The sequence below is a fragment of the Camelus bactrianus genome, chromosome 18, assembly GCF_048773025.1.
Source record: "Camelus bactrianus isolate YW-2024 breed Bactrian camel chromosome 18, ASM4877302v1, whole genome shotgun sequence".
NCBI lineage: Eukaryota > Metazoa > Chordata > Mammalia > Artiodactyla > Camelidae > Camelus > Camelus bactrianus.
Window position 1 is genome coordinate 29,111,518 of NC_133556.1, and position 22,864 is coordinate 29,134,381.

Below are 22,864 nucleotides of genomic sequence, written 5' to 3' on the forward strand. Positions count from 1 at the left end.
ACAGCAACCAGAACCCCCAAGGCCCCCAGAGTGACTGTGGGCACAGCTGCTTTATCTACAAATCCAGGGTGCACCAGTGAGGGTGTCTCCCAGGCCCCGACCTTTAACTCCTGCTCATCATCCCAGGACCTGCAGGCTGGTCCCTGCCCAGAGCTGGCTCCTGCGTCCACTGCTGTGGGTTGGGAGGGACCCTGGAAGGCCGTGGGACACTGCTCAAGCCCCCAGGTTATTTTAATTTCAGGGACTCTACCCTGCAGTTCTGTCATCTGAGGCCACGTGGGCTGGCTGGCCTCTCAGAGGAACAAAAGGGACCCACTCTTGGGGAGGAGGGCACCCAGCCCTTCAACCTCAGGTTGAACCTCACTGCCTCCCAGGCCTTTACATGGAGAAATGAACTTGGTTCTGGAAGCAGGCTTGGCATATATTAAATGCCCACAGGAGATTCCTGCAAGATTCTCCACAATGGCCCTCATCACTTTGCTACCCAAACCTGGGTCTCACTTAAGTCCCCTGCCTGGGCTTTAGTGGCTGCCAGAGCTCAGCCCTTAAAGGATGCAGGGGTGCTGGAGGGACCCCCTGCCTGTCCCAGGTGGGAGCACGCCCACATCCATAGGCTGAGTCCCTTGCTTGCTGCAGGTAAGCAGGGCGGGGTCCTCAAGCCTGAGATGCACCTGGACGCCAAGTGGGACACCTCTGTCTCTGATCAGGCAGGTGTAGGTAGGGGGCTCACCTCCCCTGCAGCCTTTCCCACTGATCCAGCAAACAGACACAGCACATACAGGGCTTTCCAGACAGTGCAAAACCAGTGTTTATTCTGATTTCTTTCCGAGGCACCCAGGGTCCTCAGACTGCTTTTTCTGTCTGGGCCTGGCTGAGCCGCACAGAGCACCAGGCAGGTCTGGAGTGAACAAGGCACAGAGGTGAGTCTTATATCAAGTGACACCAGCTGCAGGGGCGTCCAAGCACCGGGGGGGGGGGGCGCTGGCCACACCCCAAGGGACAGACAGCTCCAGTGTATCCAGGGGGTGCACAGGACATGCACAGCTCCACGCAGCCCCACCAACCACATCCTCCTAGGCCCCAGGCTGAGGGCTGGAACTCGGGGTCCACCACCCTCTGAGCTCATGTTCCCAGAGAGATGGTGCAGAGAAGGCGAGGGGACTTTCCTGCAGATGGGGCCTGGGCTGTTCCCATGGCTGTGGCTCTCTGGCCAGGTGTGGAGGAGGAAGGGTGAGCTGCTCCAGACATGGGCTCTGCCTAGGGAGACCATAGGGAAGGTAGTGGGCCTTGTGTGTGACCCCAGTGGGGGACAAGAGTGAGGACTGAGTGTGCTGGCGGGAGAGGCCCAGGTGTGTCCCTGGGGTGACGAGGATCCCATGGGGCGTGTCACCAGGTCAGAAGTCAGCGTGCAGACAAGTGAGGGAGGGCCGACTTCCCAGGACGTTTAATTTCAGGAGCTGGAGCTTCTCCTCCGCTGCACATCTAGGTCTCGCTCCGATACCGCAGGCGGGAGAACCGGTCCCTGATGGCCTGGTCACTGTCGGGCCCACCCCTGGCCAGGTGGACCACCCTACTGCTCGGTATGAGATCCCGCACCTTGTGTTTGGTCATGGAGACCCGGCCAGGCACATCTGGGTTTGTGGGGCCTGTCAGGAGGATGCAGGCAGCGTGGCGGCTTGGCTCTAGCAAAACCACTGTGGGAACATAAATGTCAGGTCCCAGGACTGGCCAGGGCAGACTGCCTGTGGCGGGTGGAGCCCAGGTCTACCCCGAGGCCCCACTCACCCTGGAAGGCGACGATGTTGGCGGAGATGTTGGTCAGCTCCAGCAGCACGCCAGGCAGTGTGGGGTGGAACATGTACAGGTGGTGCGGGGCAGCCCCTGGCTCCTGGGGAGACAGCAGCAACAGGCGTAAGGCTGACCAGGCTGAGAAACCACGTGTCCCTGGCTTGTGGCGGGAGGTGGGGTGCTGTACTTAGTCCTGAGGGGCACTCCTGCCAATCACCATGCCTGAAGCTGTGTCCACCCAGGTCCCCACCTGGGGTCCCACAACTCTGTACCCACTGTCCGCCCATCCACACTCCACCTGACCCTGACCCTTCTCAGGTGTTGTCCAGCTGGAACCCTGTGCCCCACCACTTCTGCCCAGGTTGCCCTGGCATCCCCTGCAGCCCAGGCCCCCTTCTGTTGGCTTAGACTACCTTGTCCTGCCCACTCTCCACGGAGTCTGCTACCTGAGCTTGCCCGCCCCAGCCCCTGAGCATGGCACCTCCCACCGGTACCGTGTGGTTGGCATCCTCCAGCTCCTGGAGGCCCCAGAAGAAGAAGGCGGAACGGTGGTCTGCGGTCGGCAGGCTGGCGGCCGGTGGGTCCCCATGGAGGCCCGGGAGGGCCTGGCTCCACAGGATGGCCCCTGAGCCCAGGTCCAGGAGCAGGATCTGGGGAGGGAGAGCCATGATGGGGGGGTCACGTCCCTGAAGGTGACTCACCCAGGCCTCTCGCCCCAGCTCAGCCTCCCGGCCACAGCCCTGCCTGCCACGTAGACCCACTTTCCTCAGCTATAAGCAAAGGTGAGGCTCAGGAGGGAATGCCACCGACCTGTCTGTCAGCGCCAGTCCCGTTCTCGATGACCAGGGCCGGCGTGTCGGGTTTGTAGTGGCCGAGGATGGGTTTTCTGGAAGGAGAGCAGACGGTGGACTCACACCACACAGGAACTCTGTCAGGAGACACTGGGACAGGGACCCCACTGTCTTTTCCTTGCCACACCTGGACAGGGCTGGGGTGGCCCAGCCACACCAGGGTGCTGAGTGGAAAGCTGACACTGGGGGGCGAGGGGTCTCACCACCTCCCCTCCACCTTTATCCCATGCAAAGTGGCCCCAGGTGACAGGCCAGAGGCCTCTGCAGAAGCACACAAGCCTCATCCCCAGAGTTGCCCAGCTACCTGGAGTAGGACCCCATACCTCAGGACCCAGGCCAGGCTGAAGGTCCACCTAGGTGTCATATCCTGCCCATCCAGCAGCACGCAGGCCTCTGAACTCACAAGAAGCAGGTCCTTGCCTGCTTTCCCTGGCACGTGCATCAGGTAGCGGACGGCTCCAGAGCTACACAGGCAGGAAGGACGGGACTCAGACTGGGGGTGGGAGGTGGGACCCTCCAAACACCACCTCTGGGCTCAGCCCCCCGTTTCTTCTCTCATGTGAGACTTTAAAACAAGACCCTCACCAGAGGTAGGGACCAGTGAACCCAGGGGGGGACCTGTCTTCTCCCTGGTCTTGATCTGGTTTCTGCTGGCTGGTTTCCCGAGCCTGAGCCCAGGATGACCTCACGACACCCAACACAAGGCCCTGGGCCCACCTGGGGACCCCACCCACCTGTGTGGATGCAGCCTGTGAGAGGTGGCGTTGAGCATGTCCTCCCAGAAGGGGTCCCTCCTGAGTGCGCTGGCCTTCCCAGTCACCTTCTCATAGAGGCCCTTCACCGAGCAGCCACAGAGTGAGTTTGCTATCAACACATAGAAGAACTCAAGTCACCGTAGGTGCCCAGCAACTCTGTCCCCAAGACACGAGCCTGGAACAACAGCAGGAGCCCACAGCCCTCACAACCTGTATCCTCTCAGGGTCCGGAGCTGATCTGAGATCAGCAGGGCCCATGAGGGAGGCGGTCCTGGGAGCAGCAGACAACACGTACCGCAGGGGAGGAGGACGTAGTGAGCGCCCGCCCTGGTGACGTGGAGGACGGATCCGCTGGCACCATCCACACCCAGGCTGCCTGGGTGGCCAACCTGCTGCCCGGTGCTGCCTGAATAGATGTAGCCACTAATCTGCAGCACAAAGAGAAGAGGGTCAAGGTTCTCCCAGTACGAGGAAAGACTGCTTTGATTTAAGCATGTCTGATGTCTGTGCTCAGCCACCTGGGAGACATGGGGTGGCCCTCAAGGTCCTCAGAGCTGCATCTGGAAGTGCCCGACAGGACAGAGCCACCCCAGCGTGCTGGGTTGGCAGGCGCCCGAGCACCCAGGTCAAGGCCCCTGACAGGTGGTCAGACCCTAATTCCGCCAGGGGAGTGCACGGTAGAGGAGGCCGTACCTGCCTCTCTTCCCGGGTGAGGACCAGCAGGTCTGGGGCCCCGTCGGCATCAATGTCGGGCACCTGCAGCAGAGGACTCAGGACGGACACACTCCCTCCAAAGTGGCTGGGATGGTTCCACAGGGTTTCCCCTACAACCAAGCACAGGGCCACCGAGTGTCAGCTCCAACCCCTTCCACGACAGCCTCACACTCAAGTGTGTCATGTGCGCTGGTGCTGCAATACAAACGCGTGTGTGAAGACAGGCTGGCGCCCACAGCCACATGTCGGCAGCATCACGTCTGGGGCCTGCATAGCACCCCCTTTCTTGTTGTGTGTTTTCCAGTGTTTGGCACTAAAATGTCTTAGGACCAAGGTGGATCCTCCCCCATGGACGGACCAGGCCTGGCCTCGCCACCGCCCACCAGCGTCACAGGTGGACCCTCTGCCCCACACACAGGAGGAGAATGAAGGTGGCTGGACTCAGGGACTGCAGATTCTGATGTGACCACGTCTTACCCAGATACAACCTGGTCCACACCCGCTTTTAGACTGACTCTTCCTAAAATATTTCCAGCTTGCTCTTTATTTTCCTCCATATCCTTAAAATCACAACTTACAAGGGAAAAATCCAGCATCAAGGCACAGAATTCCTTAGGGCCTTGGAAAAGCGTGAGGGCCTGTCAGGTTAAGGCCCAAAGCCGCACGGCCTCAGGGCTGGAGCACAACCGGCCCAGACCCCCTCCCACAGGAGGTGCCTCCACCAGCCCCTCCTCACCGCTCCCACCGTGGGTAAGACTGAAACTGGAGGTGACGGTGGCCTATGTGCCACGTGGGACTCCTCACGGGGTGTTCCTCCCTGGCCCCCTCAGCCTTCCTTCCTCTCTAGCTGCACCATTGGAGAGCCTGGCTGAGCCTCCCGGAGCCTCCTGTGTGTGGAGGCCCAGGGTGGCTACAGGGAGGACAGCCTACCTGTGAACAAGTCCACCGCGAGGAAAGAGCCCAGTCTGCCGAGCAGGACGCAGGCAGAAGACGCCCCGCTGTCCCTGGGCTGGGGGACGGCGCACTCCACGAGGGCCCTGTCCTGGGCTGCGGGCCTCTCCCACAGTATGGTGCCATTGGCCCCCGACACAGCGGCCACAAAGGTGCAGGGGGAGGAAAAGCCTGGAGGGAGAGACCCGGCTCTGTGGGGCTGTGCGTGCAGCCCTGCCACCCGGGCTGGAACCCTTCATCCCGGGGGTCCTAGTGCTGACCCCGCAGGGTTAGCAACCACACAGGGAAGCAGGGCGTGGGGACCAGAGCCTGCCTCCTGGTCACTTTCTAGTCCTGGGGGGGGGGTGATGGTAGTTTCCAGAAATCCCACCAACTGCTTCCCCCAAACATTGCCAGAGGGTGAGGATTCCTCCTCCACCAAGGAGTTCTTCCTTTTTCAAATAAAAACAAAATTACCTTCATCAGCACAGGACTGGCTGAAATTGTTGCTGCTGTTGATGTTTTTATAAAGAAAGAGAATGTCTTGGATCCTGTCCTTGTTTACGTCTTCTGTGGCCAGAAAGTCATAGGCGACTGCAAAGAAAACCACGGGCTATGTTCCCCAGGCCGGGCCGGCCCGACGTGCCCTAGTTCAAGCCTGTCCTGGGCGGAGACTGCAGGGGCAGCGCCGCTCCCTCTCAGGCTGGCGACCCCACACCTCTCCCGAGCAGCAGCAATGATTCATGACATGGTGGGCGAGCGTCAGAGGCCAGGGACACCTGGGCATCATGAACGGGTGTTCTGAACACCTGTTCAGGAACAAGCCCGTCCCTGATCGTTTTGGTATCTGGAGTCCACATGTCTACACTCTCGGAGGCTGCTCCTTCTTTTCAGTCAAGGACTCAAATGATAAACTCCATGCTTTAAAATCAGACACCGAGAAGTTGAAATGGGGCCCTTACGTCAATCCATATATAAAAATGAACTAAAATGGATCACTGACCTAAATTTAAGAGCTAACCTACAAAACTCTTAGAAGAAAACGAAAATATAGAGAAAAAAATCTTCCTGACATTGGTTTGGGTAAAGATTTCTTAGATATGACACCAAAAGCACAGGTAACAAAAGAAAAAAACAGATAAACTGGACTTCATCAAAAGATACCATCAAGAGTATGAAAAGATAAAAGCACAGGTGGGCAGAAGACTTGGATGGACATTTCTCCAAAGAAGATGCACAACTAGTCCACAAGCACATGAAAAGATGCTCAACATCACCAGTAACTAGGGAAATGCAAATCAAAACCACAATAATGAGCTACCATTTCATACTTGTTAGGATGACTGTTATTTAAAAAAACAAACAGAAAACAAGGATTGGAGAAACTGGAACCCTTGTGCTTTATTTAACACTGGGAACATAAAATGGTGCAGCCACTGTGGAAACCACTCCAGCAGTTTCTCAAAAAGTTAAAAATAGAATTAGTGGAGGACCCAGCAACTCCATTCTTTGGGTAAATAACCCAAATAATTGAAAGCAGGCACTCAAATAGTTACTAGCACATGACTGTTCATGGCAGCACTGCTCACAACAGCTAAAAGGTGGAAACAACCCAAGTGTCCAACAGTAGAAGAAACGATAAACAGAACGTGACCCATCCACACGACGGATCATCATTCACCCATCAAAAGGAATGAAATTTGGCCACACGGCAACACATGGATGAACCTTGAGGACATTATGCTTAGTGAAACCAGCCAGTCACAAAAAGACAAACAGATGTTTCCCGTTGGATGAGGTACTTAGAACAGGCACATGCAGAGAGACAGAAAGTGGAGCAGAGGTGACTACAGGCTGGGCAGGAGGGCAGAACTAGTAACTGTCTGTTGGGTACAGAATTTCTGTCTGAGATGATGAAAGTTTTGGGACTAGATAGTGACAACGTGAATGTATTAACAGCACTGAATTGTTCACTTTAAAATGGACATTTTTGGTGATGTGCATTTTACCACCATTAAAAAAAACAAAACAAAACAAAACTGAACACCAGATGCGTGACTTCCAGAATCATGGAGTGAAGAGCCTAGCAAATCCTCTCCCCAGAAAACAATAAAATGGGACAAAATTGTCAAAAGCAACTCTGGGACTAGGCTAAAGGCACACCCGAGACCCAGAAGCGCTCATTTAAGAAACACTTCTGGGCCTTGGGTCAGAACAGTGGGAGTCGGTGGGCTGCTGGGTACCAGGAGGGGGACAGTTGAAAAACTAGCAGCTTCCTGCCGAGGGGCTGACTGCTCCTGGGCAGACAAAGGGAAGGCCAATTTTGGAGCCAGCTCCATCCAGGCTGAGATACAGATGGGACAAACAACAACTAAGAAGACTAGCCAGAAACTGAACGGGGACATCCAGAAACTGCCTCAGTTGGTGCTGATAAGACCCCACATGTTCTGGGCAGTCTGAAGGCTTCATGCACCGTCAGGAGAGACTAGAGAGGAACCTAGCTCTGTCCACATTTATGAGCACATAATAACACTAACATCAAAGCCAGACAAAGAAAATTGTGTTCAACATCCCTCATTAATACAGACAGTGATTCTCAGCACAAATTAGCAAGCTGGGTCCAGCAGCTTGAAGACGTGATTACACAACATGATCCAGTGGGTTCCAACTCAGGAACACAAGGTTGATCAGTGTCTGAAAATCAGTGTAATACACCATATTAACAGAATAAGGGATAAAAACCACGCAGTCGTCTCACAGACACAGAAAAAGCATCTGACAAAATCCAGTATCTTTTCATGATAAAAGCTCAAACTGATAAAGTGCATCTACAGTAGCCTACAGCGATCCCCACGCTGACTGCTGGGAGATGTGATGTGTTAGACCTCAAGTCGGAAGAAGGCATCTCCTCTTACCTCGTCTATTCATCACTGTACTGGAGGTTCTAGCAGTGAAATCAGGTAAGAGAAAGTAAAGGCAACCAGAATGAAAAGGAAGAAGTAAAGCTGTCTTTTTCAAAATGTAGACAAAAATTTCAATTTAAATTTGTTTCCTTTTTTTTTTTTTTTGGTGGTGGGGGTAGGTAATTAGGTTTATGCATTTTAAAAAAACTTTTTAATGGAGGTACTTGGAGATTGAACCCAGGACCTCATGTATAAGCACACGCTCTACCACTGAGCTATATATACCCTTCCCTGCTAGAAAATTATAAATACACGCATACACCCTTACTAGCTTAATTAAAGAATTCCACAAGGAGACAAGATTAAAAAAAAATCCATATAATAACCAGCAGTGTTTCTATAAACTATCAATAAAAACTTAAAAACTAAATTCACAAAACAAGGCCTATCACAGCAGCATCAAAGAAAACATTTTTGAATATAGGAAAAGAAGTATAAAACGGCACTGCAAAAAAACTGCAAAAAAAAGAAGTGTATGCTAGAACTATAACATTTCTCAAAGAAAAGACAGAAGAAAATCTTCATGACCTTTAATTAGGCAAAGAGTTCTTAGACACCAAAAGCACAATCTATACTAAAAAAAGGATAAAAAATTTTTTAATTAATTAATTATTATTATTTTGGGGGCAGGGGAAGATAACTAGGTTTATTTATTTATGTCTAGAGGAGGTACTGGGGATTGAACCGAAGACCTTGTGCATGCTAAGCATGTGCTCTACCACTTGAGCTATACCCTCCTCCCAACGGATATAAATTTGACTTCATTAAATTTAAAACTTTTGTGCTTCGGAAGATGCCCTATGAAAATGAAAAGATAAGTCCCAGACAGGTTGCAAATTATTTGCCAATCGTACATACAATAACAAACTTGTATCTAGAATATATAAAGGACGTATATAACTCAATAATAAAACAAACAATCATCTTTTTAAGTGAAGAGAAGATCTGAACAGACATTCACCAAAGAAATTGTGAGAATGGCCAATAACTGTGTGAACATCATTAGTCATCAGGGAAATGCAAGTTATAAACACAATGAGATACCACTTCATACCCATCGGCACAGCTGTGCAAAGACAGACAGATAATAACAAGTGTTAGCAAGGCTGTGGAGAAACTGGAATCCTCGCCAACACGGCTGGTGGGAGGGTGAGCGGGCAAAGCTGCTGGGGGAAGCTTGGCAGTTATCCGATTGAATACAAGCTCACCGTGAGGTTCAATAACTCTACTTCTAGCAATCTACCCTAGAGAAAGAGAAACATACGTCCACATAAAGATCTGCACGTCAACGCTCATAGCAGTATTACTCACAAAAGTCAAAAACGGAACACAATACAAAAGTTCAGCAACTGGTCCCTGGACTGACTGCCCTTCTGACCACACAAACGGGTACTGTTCTGCAGTAAAAAGAGAGAGACGTGCCACCACACGGGTCAACTGTAAGTGAAAGAAGCCGAAGGATGCATCTTACATGATTTCGCTTTCATGAAATGTCCAGAAGAGACAAGTGTATGGAGAGAGAAAGAGAGAAAGCAGGCCAGCAGCTCCGGGGGCTGGGGCGCGATGGCAAGGAATCCTGCAGGGATGACTGAAATGTTCTAAAAACTGGACTGTGGTGACAGCTGCACTGGTGCTCAAGTCTTAAACTGACTAGAAATCATTGGCTTGTCTACTTAAAAGAAATAAATATTATGATATATAAATTGTATCTCAATAAAGCTGCCAAAAGTAAACAAAGAAGCACGTATTACTCCTCTGTCTCAAAATTAAGCACCAAATCAGAACAACATTGATGATAAGTGGGGCTTAAGCAAGAAATTCGCCTCATTCCACCACCAGAGAAGGCGTCAAGTCTGTGCAAAGACACATTCCAAGGCTGTCACATCCACACCCACTGATACGGGGTCTGGAGTCGCTGTGCTCACAGCTCCGAGCAGGCAGGGAAGTGTCCAGAGAACCAGCCGCTTTCTTAAAGGTCAAGGTTCCAGGCTGCCAATTTATGAGATGAATCAAAGTGTGTGGGACTCCAGCTGAGGGAGTCAGAATGTTAGCTGGAGCCCTTTAGGGAGATCTAACTACAAAATATGCAGTTTCCACATTTTAGGACAGTCGTCTTCATCTCTGTTCTGCCAGCTCCTCTGTTTTATTAATCTTTTTTTTAATTCAGAAAAGTAATTACTTTTCTTTCATGAACCCATCCATCCTTCCTAAAATGGGTTCCAGGAGAATGGCAGATGGAGAACTGACAGCCCCTCAGGGTTGATTCACGGTCCAAGACACTTCTCCCAGACACAGCGCTGCCCACCCATCACCCCCGCGGGAGCCTACAGCCCAGCTGGCGCACCTGCTTCGTTGTAATGGAGCATCCACACCCCCTGCGACAGCGGCCGCTCTGGACATGGGATGATGAATGAAACCACAAACACCACGAAAAGGCAGATAAACAGAGAAAGAAAGAAGGCCACCATCCGGCATCGGGAGAGGCGGGACGGCGGGGGCGTCTTCAGGTTCGTTTCCTTTTTCTCTTGGTTTCCCAGATTCTCCTGCGGCTTCCTCTCTTCATTCTTCAAGGGGTGGATTTCGGCTTCCAGGTCCTTGCTGTCCATCATTGTGCGCACAACCCCAAGTTTAACTCCTGGCCACTGTGGCAACGGAACGAGATGGTCAGGACTGCCCAGGGCGCTGCCCTACTCTGCCTCTTAGGAGCCCAGCGCAGCCATGATCGTGGACCATCAGCCTGAGAAACACAAGCTGAACAAACGTTTAGGGAGTCACAGACTCCCCTTACGAAGGTCTTCAACTCAGAAAGGCCAAGTGGTAGTTCAGAGGCAGCAGGCAGGAAATACTGTCATCTTAGTACCCAGTGTCTCCTGCCTGCTGACCTGGGTGGGGCAGTGCCAGCTGGGCTGATTACAACAAACCACACATTAATCGTTAACTAAGGAACCTCTGAACCTTCCGCCAGCCTCAAGTACAGGCCGGACAGGCGGATGCCCAGAGAGTCACGGCCCCCAGTGAAAGTAGGCTCTGCTTACTCACAGTGTGACCTGGGGCGAGCGCCTCGATCTGACTGCGCCTGGCGTCCTTCTCTGTAAAAGGGAAACAACATCTACTTTAGAAAATGGTTTTAAGGGTTAAATTAGTAAATGTGTACAAAGTGCTTATAACAGTACCTGACACATAGTAAGCACTCCAACACTAGCTTATTATGTTTTTCCTCTAGCTTTTAAAAAATTTTTTAATTTTTTAAGTTGAAGTACAACTACAATGTGTCGATTTTTGGCATACAGCACAATGTCCCAGTCATGCATATACATACATATATTCGTTTTCATACTTTTTCATTAAAGGTTATTACAAGATGCTAACTATTATTAATACAAGACAAAATATGTTAGAAGCCACAACCACCTCCCTCCTGCTCTGCTTCCTTCCTGCTGGCTGCATCAGGAGTGGTTTGGGGAGGAAACCTGGTGCAGCCACCTTGAAAAACAAGATGGAAAACACTTTTGAAGATGCACCAGAAGACAGAAAGCGCATGGGTCCTGACAGCTGGAAAACTCCACAATTGAGCCTTGAGTTCTTTATCATGTGAGAAAGAAACAAACTTTTATCTTGCATGAGGTGAGATATTTGTTATTCTGGTCCTTTTAAAACAGCCAAACCACTGTCCTAAGTCACACAAGGTATACTGAGAGAATGGAAAGGGTCAAAGGGTCTTAGTGAGTCATAATCCCCATTGACCCAAGAAGGAGGTCGAAGACTGGAATGATGATGTGCCAGGGGTTAAAACCAGCATAGCTGGAGGTGGCCCCTCAAAGGGTGGGTTATGGGGCATGGAGAGAGAAGAGAGAATGCTGGGTTTTGTGTAAATGTTTAACTTTCTGGCTTTAACTGTTTTTCTCTATTTAATAAAAAGAGTTCATTTAAAAACCTGTATGCATCCACTTGAGCAGCTTTAATTATGAAAATGGAAGGTGATGTGATAGGCGAGGAGGTGGAGACACTCTTGGGCACGGCTGGTGGGGGTAACATGGGGCAGCCGCTGTGGAAATGGGCTGGTGGTTCCTCAAAAGGTCAAACACAGAAAAGCTGCCTGACCCAGTAACTCCACTCCCAGCAGTTTATCCAGGAGAACGGAGAGCAGAGACTCACACAAATACCTGTACAAGAGTGCCCAGAACTTCAGTATTCGTAACAACCCAAATGTCCTTTGACAGATGGACAAACCGAATGTGGTAGGTCCATCCACACCCTGGACCACTATTCAGCACACGCACAGCACAGACAAACCTTGAATGCACGATGCTCAGGGAGATTATCCAGACTCAAAAGGTCACATCCTGTACGACTCCATTTATACAGAGTGTCCAGAGCAGGCTGATCTGTGGAGGCAGAAAGGGGATGAGAGGGGGCTGGGGCAGGGAGAGACAGGGGTGATGCTAATGGGCATGGCTTTGTTCCAGGATGGGAAAAATGGCTGCAAAACACGAGTGTACTAAACGTCACTAATGGTAAACATTATGTGTTACCTTACTACAATTGAAGAAGAAAACCAAACAAATCTGTGTGCATTCTCCTTAGTACAGAGACATGAGTTTTAACATCTCACAGTTAGAAAAGGGGTGCCTGCCAGGGTAATGAGTTGGACACAGGAAATCACACAGCGACTCGTGACCAGGGATCTCTTTAAGTGCAAGCCCCTGACATGTGGGGGTGGAAGGTGGGGCAGGGCTTGTGTGGGATGAGAAATGGGGAAAGGGCCAGCAACAGAACCTGATATCTACCCAGCACATCCAGTCACGTGTCCACAGTTGAGGGGGTGTCTGAAATATTTAAAACACATGGCGGTGGGTGGGTAGAGCTCAGTGGTAGAGTGTGTGCTTGGCATGCACGAGGTTCTGGGTTCTGGTTCAATCCCCAGTACATCCTTTAAAAAATAAGTAAAGCACATGGATTCCTTTAGCAAAGGAAAGAAAACTGAAGGAGAGACCAGAAGGCTATAATTCTTGATTTCAAAGGCTCTATCTGAGTTCTCTTAAGAGCTTTAGAATGTCAGGCAAAGAAACTCAAGGTCCCTGGAGCCAAAGCTGCCCCATCCATCAGAGGTGGAGCAGCTGAGGCTGTCTCTGCAGGCATGAGGGCACCTGCTCAAAATGATACAACTGCTCACACCCCACCTGTGACCCAAGTTTCCCAGACCTACCTGTAGCAGGGGCGTCTGGAAGATGGGCACCGGCACACCTGGCAACCAGGTCTGGACAGGGACTCTGCTCTCACAAGCCCGGGTGCATCTAGGGATTGCAGAGCATTGGTGAAATGCGTTTCGGACAGCCCGTGGGTGCAGCAGTGAGCACAGAGGTCCCACCCGAGCCACTGTCCTCAGCTGTGGTTCCCCGTAGACCCCCTAGGCACATTTAAAATCCACTAAAACCACCCTCTCTGGGTGGGGCCAGGCAGGAATATCAACCCCAGGTCCAGTGACGTGGAGAAGCACTGGCCCAGGAGTCTGCCCTTCTGCTGTGGTCACCTGGCTCTGGCCTCCAGGGGCTAGATTTCTCTTGCCTCCTGGCCATGCCATCTCTCCACTGCCAGCCTGGAGGAAAGCAAAGGGAGGTAGACCCTTGCCCCCTGACCCCAATCAAGATGCCTGAGGCTGGCTTCTTGGGTGTTCTGGTCCTTGTATTCTTGGCAAGCTTAGTAAAAGAAATCCTAGTGCAGACCCCAACCTAGTAAGTTACACCAACCGCTCCTTTTCCTAAATCAGCCTTAGACTCCCTAAGCTAAGAACCGAGGACAAAAAGAACCAAAAACAATTACTGAGGTAGTTGGGGTTTGTTTAAGTCAACAATAAATACACATGATTTGATGTCTGAAGGGTGTACAGGCATAAATCCCCTTCCTCCCGTAGCCCTCGAAAGACAAGAGGTGCGTTATTGGTTTCTTCCGGCTCCCTCCAGAAATACTCTGTGCACTGACAAGAAGAAAGTGTGTTTTTTAAATTGTTTATTTAAGTGTACGTACTAGGGCCTGAATCCAGCACCTCATGCATGCTAAGCATGTGCCCTACCACTGAGCTATACCCTTCCTGTTCTTTTTTTTTTTTAAATGTGACTAGAATAACCAAGTTATAAATCTGATCTCTGAAAACTAAAGGAAACATGGGCTCAAATTATTTTTGTCTCTACTACACAATTTTCCTGGCTGAATCAGATAAACAATGTATCTCATGCAAGAACAGAAGGTCGGTCTCTCAAAGACCTGGCTCTGGGTTTGGACAGCCTGGCTCAAATAACTATGCTGCCGCCCGTCTCTGTGACAGGATTCAGAAGCAGGAAGGGGAAGGCCCCCCAAAACGATGTATTAGATAAAATGAAACATAGACAACACACAAAATTCATTTTTACTTTCATTATGTCAAAATAATTTTGAGTGCTTACCTAATAAATCACTAGACAGGAGGTGTCTTTCAACAAACAGGTTAATATTTTCTTAAGGAATAATGACCTCCAGTCATTTCAAAACAAAAACAAAATAATTAAATGTTCTGTGCCAGGAATTTTAAGTGTGCCTTTCTAAGATTGCTTTTTTGTGTGCAATTATTTTCACTCTGCAAGTTTTAACTAACTGACGTGATGATTCAAAATAAAATTTAGAAAATTTAGGAGCGTATGGGTTCTGTTCCTGTGACAGAATTTCATGTAATATTTTCCCCCAGACAACTGTGCGTTTCATCTGATTTTACTGTTTTTTACATTCGGGGCTGTCAGCTTCCACTTAAACGACAGTAACAAGCATTTCTCACGGACTATTCTTCAGATAAGCTGAAGTGGTTTTAATAAAGCGTAGTAACGTTTAAATAGCAACTTTCCCTACTGTTGTTCCAAAAACATAGTCTTTTGACCAAATGACTTTTTAACACAGGGCATCTCTACCAAGTGCCCTGGAAGGTCTATTACTGGCAGAACAGGTTCAATAACAACTTGTGATGACAAGTCTTTTGACTGATGGGAAACACTAAACAATGCATGTCCTTGGTTATAAAATCATAAAGAGAACATTTTGTTAAACTCCAGAATCTATATACACCTTGAGGCCATAAGAGTTGATAGTTTTATTCATATCGTAAAATGCTATTTATGTATGAAACAAAGCAGGAATACATACTGAAAAGGTGTTACGTTTACAGAATATTTCTTTAATGTGTTACTTTCCCTAAAGGTAAACATACTTTTAATGTACACTTAACTAGTATGTAAGGAAGTCAAGCAAAGTAAGAATACAATTCCAGTGTTGTGCATATTGTCAGTGACAAGGAAGTTGCAAAGATCATCCTGAGAGACCCCATCTCCTCTTTGCCCAGCCCCTCCAGCGGTTACAGCACAACTGTAGCAGAGTGTCAAAGCCAGGAAAGTGACATCAGCACAATGTGTGCTCCAGGTTCTATGCCATTTCATCACCTGTGTAGGTTCCTGTCTATCAGGATACGGAACTACTCCGTCACCACAAAGTCCCCCACGTGCTCTCTGAGTCACATCCATCACCTCAACCCCTGGCAACTACCAATCTGTTCTCCATTTCCAAAATGTTGTCATTTAGGGAATGTTACGTAAATGGAAATCACATAGTATGTGAACCTTGCAATTGGCTTTTTTCACTCAACACAAAGCCCTCGAGGTTCATCTCTGCTGCTGCTGTATCAACACTGACACCTTTTTATTGCTGAGTAGCAGTCGCCCCTCAGTTCCCACAGGGGACTGGCTCTAGGCCCCCCACTGTGGGTATCAAAATCCACAGATGCTCAAGTCCCTTAAACAAAATGGGTGGTATCCGCACACGACTTAAGTCCACCCATCCTCTCGTAGACTTTAACTCAGCCCTAGATTACCTACAGTAGCCACTGCGTAGAGAATGCTGTGTAAATAGTCACCAGTATGCAGCAAATTCAAGTTTTGCTTTTTGGAACTTTCTGGACTTTTCCCCCCGGTAATATTTCAACCTGTGTTTGGCTGAATTCATGGGTGGGGAGCCCGTGGACACAGAGGCCAAACGGTATGTTTAGTTTTTAAAGAAACTGCAGCTTTGCAGTTTGTTTGCACACGTATTTAGGGCTGCTGTATTTTATGTGGCCTGGCCCTGTAATCACTGCACAATACCCTACTCTGTCGGTAAGCAATTACTGCTCTGAATTCTACCCCATCTGGTATTATTAGTCATTCTCATCTTCTCTTTTTTGGTTTGTTTGGGTTTTTCGGCAGGGGGGGTGGAAGGGGGAGAGATTAGGTTTGTTCGTTTGTTTATTTAATGAAGGCACTGGGGGTTGAATCCAGGACCTCATGCAAGCCAACCATGAGCTCTACCACTGAGTATATTCTCCCCCCTTTTCTTCTCTTCTCTTCATGTTTGCATGATATCTCTTTCTATCCTGTTTTTTTAATCTACCTATATCACACATTTAAGTAGGTTTTTTTAGACAGCATATGACGCTTTTTTTTGTTTTTGTGTTTTTTAGCTTCACTCTGCAAATCTGTATTTTCAGACCACTTATTTTGGGGGGGTTGGTCAGGGGAAGTAATTAGGTTTATTTATTATAGCGGAGGTACTGGGGATCAAACCCGTGACTTCGTGTATGCTAAGCATGCACTCTACCACTGAGTATACCGTCCCTGCCCAGACCACTTGCTTTTAAGGAAACTATCGATATATTAGGCCTTTAATCTGTCTTTTTGTTGTTTGTTCCCTGTTTTTTGTTTCTAACTTTTGTTCTTCCTGACTTCTTGTGGATTACTTGAACATCATTTATAATTCCAGTTTTATTTGTCTACAGTGCTTTAGAGTGTATCTCTATTAGATTTTTAGTGGTTGCTCTGGATATTAACTAGACAGACCTAACTTATCAGAATCTCCCAGTGTCAGCATTTTACTAGTTTGAGTGAAAAGTCCCCACTGTAAGTCCTCTAACCAGTCCTGGGTGTAACAGAACTGTGTTAAACATTTCCTCTACGCACGCTGAAAACCACATCAATGTTAGTTTTGCTTCAATCATCAAACATAATTTAGAAAGTATAAGAGAATGAAATCTTTTATATTTGCTCATATTTTTGCCTTTTCTATTCTTCTTTCTCTCTTCCTAATGTTCCAAGATTCTTCCTTTTATCATTTCATTGCTGTTTCAAGAATTTCCTTCAGTCACTCTTTTAGAGCAGGTTTGCTGACAACAAATTAATCTTCCTTCATTTGATAATGCCATTATTTCTTCATCATTCCTGATGAATAACCCACCAGGTATAGGATTCCGGGTTTGATATTTGTTAAGTTTTTTTCCTTCCAGCACTTGCCACTTCCTTCTGGTCTTCATGGTTTCTGATGTAAAATCTGCTGTCATTTGAACTGCTTTTCCCTGTAACTAACACGTCAATTCTCTCTCGCTTCCAAATTTTTTTCTTTGTCTTTATTTTCAGAAGTTTAATTATCATGTGCCTTAGCATGGGTTTCTCTGGGTAGGGCTCAGCTTCCTCAACTTGTACCACTTTTGCCAAATTATAGGTATTTTAGGCCATTATTTATTTCAGTTTCCTGGAGCAGTGGCACACCTGTCAGTGTTATGGGGGTGGGAGAGCTGCAGGTTGGGCTGGGGGGTGGGTGGGACACGGTTCCCTCCTCCAGCTCTGTGCCTTCAGCCCCTCCAGTGTTTTCTTTTAAAGTGTATCTCAACAGAAAAAGTGAGTTGATTAAAGACAAGCATGAAGTAAAAATAATAGTAGAGTTATTCTGCAGGTACAGTAGAACCCTGAGTGTACACGAATGAAGTGGAAACACAGTTTCCACAGCCCTGCAGATGGTGGTGACACCTCAGCTCCCGGAAGAGGAAGTTGAGCCCCATCTGCTGCATGTCCTGGCTGTCAGGAATCGGTCAAATCTAGAACTAAAATCTTCTCTCCTGATCCAGGTTCTGCACTTTGGAATCATATCTAATCCCTTTTTCTACACATAAGCCTTTCAAAGTGTCTGAAAAGCATTAATGGTGGTGGGGGAACAGCTCAGCGGTCAAGTGTGTGCTTGGCATGCACGAGGTCACGGGTTCAATCTCCAGTACATCCATTAAAACAAAAATTCATTAAGAAAAAAAAAAGCACTAATTAAAAATGTGTTCAGGAGGTGGTAACGTGCTGCACTTAAAGCTGCTGCTCACATGGAAAGCCTCATCCTAACAGTTTCCTGTTGTCTATGTCTGCCTAAAACTCCCCTCCCCTTCAAATCCTACCACCCCTCAAGGCCCATGGAAAATGCCATCTCATGTATGAAGCCTTTTCTGGTTTTTCAGCCTGGCTTTTTTTCCCCTTGGCAGTGGGGATACTTGTTTAAAAGGGAGGTCACCATTTAGGAACCGTTTCTACCTAATCTAACTCACCAGAAGTGGGAGAGTAGTCTAGCTGAGGGGCTGGGACCGGAGACTACCTCCCATCTGAGGCACCTTGGGCTTCTTACCCAACCTCTACACCAGTCAAGGTTCCTGTCTGTCAAAAAGACGTTAGCTAATTTAGGTCAAAAGAGAATCTGTTGGAAAGAGATCAGATAGTAAGTACTCAGAACTGACGGGAAGACCAGCCACACTCACACTCAGAAAATAGTGGCTATAAGGGATGCGAGGTGGCAGAGACCACAGTAAGGCCCTTGGCAGAGCAGTCTCGTTGGGACACTGCTGCTGGCACCAGGCCCCTGCCACTCCAAGGCTCTCTCAGTGGGATCCTCCCAGTACTGGCTGGGAGGTTGTCCGTTGTCCATTCTGTGAACAACCCAACACCCTGAGGCCGGGCCCTGCAGGTGCTGGTCGAGGCCCCTTTCCCTCCCCCACGCTCTTTCACCCGTGCCCTGGAGAAGCTGGAGCCAGTAGCGAGCACACGGTATAAACACAACTACCCCAAAAGCAGCACATCTTTTATATGGAGAGGGCTAAGGGGGACATGTCACATCACATCTTCTGAGTCCTGCCGGTCAAGCCACCTAGTCACCCAGGCCGCACAACAGAACACGGTGAGCTACGCCAAAGGCCACAGTCCTCACTGTGGGCAGAGTCTGACCTCGCAGCGTTATTTTTACCTTGGGGTCAGTAATAAACAATTTTGAAAAGCAAAATACTAACTTCTGCCTTGTAATGTCTGGGAGTATTGAAAGGCTTCGTTGGAAGGATGGCAGTAGGACCAGGGCCAAAGGAAAGAAGCCACAGGAGCTATTTCAGCTGAAACCCAGACTTGCTGAACCTTTTGGGAGGCAACAGTGCCTCTGAGACGGACAGACGGATGGAGGTTTCTGGCGCAGGGTGACAGCTCTGATATTTTACGACTGGAGGCTGAACCCCAAACTGGTCTTACAGCTTCAGTTTGCTGTGATCTCTTTAAGACCAAGGACTTCACTTACTGTTTTCACATAAATCACTGGTTCACTTGAATTCCTCCAAATCCTTTTTTCCCCTTTCCTTTTAATCATTAACAGAGTTCCAAGTTAAAGACACTTTATAACAAATAGGTGAAAGATATCCTGATCCTTCCCTAAAGGCTTCTGTTCTTTATGAGAGAAAACTGGGTAGGGAACACAGACCCAACTCCAGGAACTTTATTTACCTAAAATAAACTGAGTTAGACCGATGGAGAGATAACCTCACTGCTTGACTCCCTCAGGAAAGGACAATAAGTTATGTCCAGCAGGTCAGTGGCTCTAGAAACCTCCACCTCTGCTGGGTTTCCAAGGGCAGAGGTGGGTCAGCAGGGACGAGGACCCCGTGTCAGGTGGGTCACTTCCACAGCCAACTGCTGCTGGCCACACAAACATCTACTTGTGATGAAATGTCAGCGGGGAGGGTATAGTTCAGTGGTAGAGGCGTGCTTAGCATGCACAAGGTCCTGGGTTCGATCCCCAGTGCCTCCATTAAATAAATTAATTTTAAAAATAAACCTAATTGCCTCCCCCCAAAAAATTAAAATTAAAAAAAGTCATATAATGAGACACACACAAATGAGTGAGTGTAAAAACTGGTGGAATCAGTAGGACAAAGGTCCGCAGTGTTGTGAACTCCATTGTGCCAACGTCCATTTCCTGCTCTTGCTAACATGCTGGTTATTACATAAGGTGTCACCATGTGGGAAATGCCTGAAGGGCATGGGGACAGCTCTGCCAGATTTTTGTAACATCCTCTCAGCCTATAATTAGTTCAAAAGAAACAGTTTAAAAAGATCAAAAAAGAAACAAAACCTTAGCAGGGGGCGCAGGGGTCAGAGCTTCCCCTGGGGCAGCCCTGGGGAATGTCTCAAAGCCATCTTATTACCGAGCTCTGGTTCCAAAGGCAGGGAGCTTTTTCTGTTTTGTTTTGTTTGTTCTTGGCAGGGTATCAATCAGAGAGGAGTTCTGCGGCAACTTGAAGACATCTGAAAGAACAGCCAAACCCCCGACATGCTACAATTTCAAAATAATGACGGGTTTTCTGAAAACCACCAGGACTCTTCTCCTTTCCCACCGGGAGCGGGGGGAGGAGATATTTGTAGTTCCTCACGACAACTTGTTGACAAGAATACCCCCAAAACACTTAAGGCACAAAGCAAATGCCAGAGTTCAGGAAGGGTCGCTGAAGCCAGAGGTGCCCAAGGGCTGGGAGCTCTCACTGCCGTGTGCTCGCCCCAAGTGTAACAGGGAAGAACAGATCTGACTCCATATTGGATCTGCTCCCTTGTCTAAGCCTGTGCTCTGTTTCCTGTGCTTAGTCATGCTGGTTCTGCACCTTTTGTAAAAGAATGATACCAATAGCCTTAAATATACAGGGCAGCCCATTCTCAAGGCTCTGACCTTTATAGGGTGTAACACTTTTCCATTCATATTTACAGATAAAAAGTTACAGAACAGAGAGTAACATTTGTCAGCGTTGGAGGTTTCCAGGAACCTCCTTACCTGACCTACCTGGACAGCTGCAAGAACAAAGATTTCAGACACCAAGAAGTTTGCAACAACCAACCACAACCTCTCCCCTTTTAGTATAAAAGGAGCCTGAGTTCTGACTTGGGGAAGATGGTTCTCCAGGACATTAGTCCCTTCTCCTTTGTCTGCTGGCTTTCCAAATGAATAAAGTCCTATTCCTTGTCCCAGCACCTCATCTCCTGATTTACTGGCCTGTCGTGCAGCAAGCAGAACGATTTTGGACTCAGTAACAGCAGGAGAGGCGCATGTGCACAGGAGGCCCCACACTCCCCCGACCCAGTGTAGAGCTTCAGGAGGCCTACCAGCCGGAGTGAGTCACCGCGGCCTTCCAGGCTGGTGCTGGCCCTGCAGTCACCATGAGGAGTCAGGCCATTTGGCTATTTTTGGGGGGTGGGGAATTACTTATTTTTATTTATTTATTTAATGGAGATACTGGGGATCGAACCCAGGACCTCATGCATGCTAAGCATGTGCTCCACTACTGAGCTATATACCCTCTCCCCCAATTTGTCTATTTTTGAAAAAACAAACAAGAACAAAAAACTTTCTCAATCCAAGAGTTAGCCTAGAGTTTCTAGCCCAAGAGTGGGCTCCCCAGATGAGTACTTTTTCATTTCACAGGACACAGCACGAAGAAAGTCCCTCTGCATGAAGCCTACCTACCCCGACTGGATCCCCTAGCTGGCGGAGAAGTTGCAAGGTGAGCACGGACATCTACCGGGGGATTTGGGAGTGGGATACACAGTTCTTCTCCGCTGGGAGCAGAGAAGCTTCCTGATTCCCCAGGGTGTCTTCCCTCTGGCCTGCTGTCAGGAGCAGGGTCAGCAGAAGTCTCAAAGCCCTGGGAGGCACTGCTGGGCAGGGTCTCCACGTTCCTCCACTCTGCAGAGCACCTGGGACAAGGCTGAACCAGAGCCTGGTGTGTTATGGGGCACCTGGCTCACAACCTAAGGAACAGAAGTGGCTCAAAATGCCAACATGACTCTGGCAGACTCAAAACACAGTACCCGAGGTTTCTCCCTAAACTGAATCAGTGTGTCTATAAACTTGGGGCTTTTTTTTTTTATTTTTGTTTCAAATTGCAATTGCTATTATGAACTTCAACATAAAGAGAGAGCAAGAGAAACCTAAAAGGTGTTTTGCCTCTCACACCACAATGAAGCACCTGCAACCATACACCTGGAACAAAGCACATCCCTGAAATCACGTGTATTTATCAGTTCCTCACCTGCTAGTGTGGGAACAACCCACAGCCCCTGGGAACTAAGGGCTTTAAGTAGCCAGGCCCACTTGAAAGACAGGCTCTGCAAGTCCAACCTGGACATAAAAATGCCTATTTCTACGCTAGCAAAATTCAACACAGGAAGTCTGGAGAACAGGGGTCCTCGGGAATATCAAAGCAATAGGTCTTGAATGAAAACAAAATCCACATTTGTACGCATATACACGAAATTAAATGAATGCTTCCCAGATACAGAAAAGATTAAGAAGTTTTCTTCTAAAATGAAAGCGGTTAAGATACAACAGACAAAGAAAAGATAATAAAGAGAAAGACCCAAAGGTTAAGAGATTAGGATCTTCACCTCACTTGATCTAATGTTCTTTTCTGTCATTTCTAACAAGCTCCTGGTCTTGAGGACAGAAATCTGAAGCTGATCCACAGGATTTTCAAACAGTCAGGCTGGAATTTTCTCCTGTCACTTCTGAGCTTCTAAAATGATAACTATAGTCTACTTTTTGACTCGATGCCAAGTAAAACAAAACAAGAAAGAAAGAAAGAAAAACGTGAAGGATGAGAAAGTAAATGTATCAACATGATACACATTAAGGAAAAAGCTACGACTCTAAGGATAACCTGTGAGAAATAAACAGAGTCCCCATTTAAAGTTTTTCTAAG

The 22,864-nt window shown here is 48.4% G+C and overlaps 1 protein-coding gene across 1 annotated transcript in view; it reads right to left on the reverse strand.

Moving 5' to 3' along the window:
• Window positions 1–790: 790 nt before the first annotated feature.
• Window positions 791–22,864, reverse strand: part of FAM234A (family with sequence similarity 234 member A) — a 28,174-nt gene continuing 6,100 nt past the window's right edge. The window contains exons 2-15 of the mRNA XM_045513680.2: window positions 13,208–13,295; window positions 12,295–12,386; window positions 11,041–11,090; window positions 10,346–10,643; window positions 5,516–5,632; window positions 5,039–5,230; window positions 4,088–4,218; window positions 3,690–3,822; window positions 3,374–3,503; window positions 2,963–3,103; window positions 2,599–2,674; window positions 2,283–2,438; window positions 1,786–1,888; window positions 791–1,694 (exon numbers count right to left, since the gene is read on the reverse strand). Coding sequence (XP_045369636.1) covers window positions 1,483–1,694; window positions 1,786–1,888; window positions 2,283–2,438; window positions 2,599–2,674; window positions 2,963–3,103; window positions 3,374–3,503; window positions 3,690–3,822; window positions 4,088–4,218; window positions 5,039–5,230; window positions 5,516–5,632; window positions 10,346–10,610 — 1,656 coding nt within the window. The 5' untranslated portion in view covers window positions 10,611–10,643; window positions 11,041–11,090; window positions 12,295–12,386; window positions 13,208–13,295 and the 3' untranslated portion in view covers window positions 791–1,482. The remainder of the gene's footprint in view (window positions 1,695–1,785; window positions 1,889–2,282; window positions 2,439–2,598; window positions 2,675–2,962; window positions 3,104–3,373; window positions 3,504–3,689; window positions 3,823–4,087; window positions 4,219–5,038; window positions 5,231–5,515; window positions 5,633–10,345; window positions 10,644–11,040; window positions 11,091–12,294; window positions 12,387–13,207; window positions 13,296–22,864) is intronic.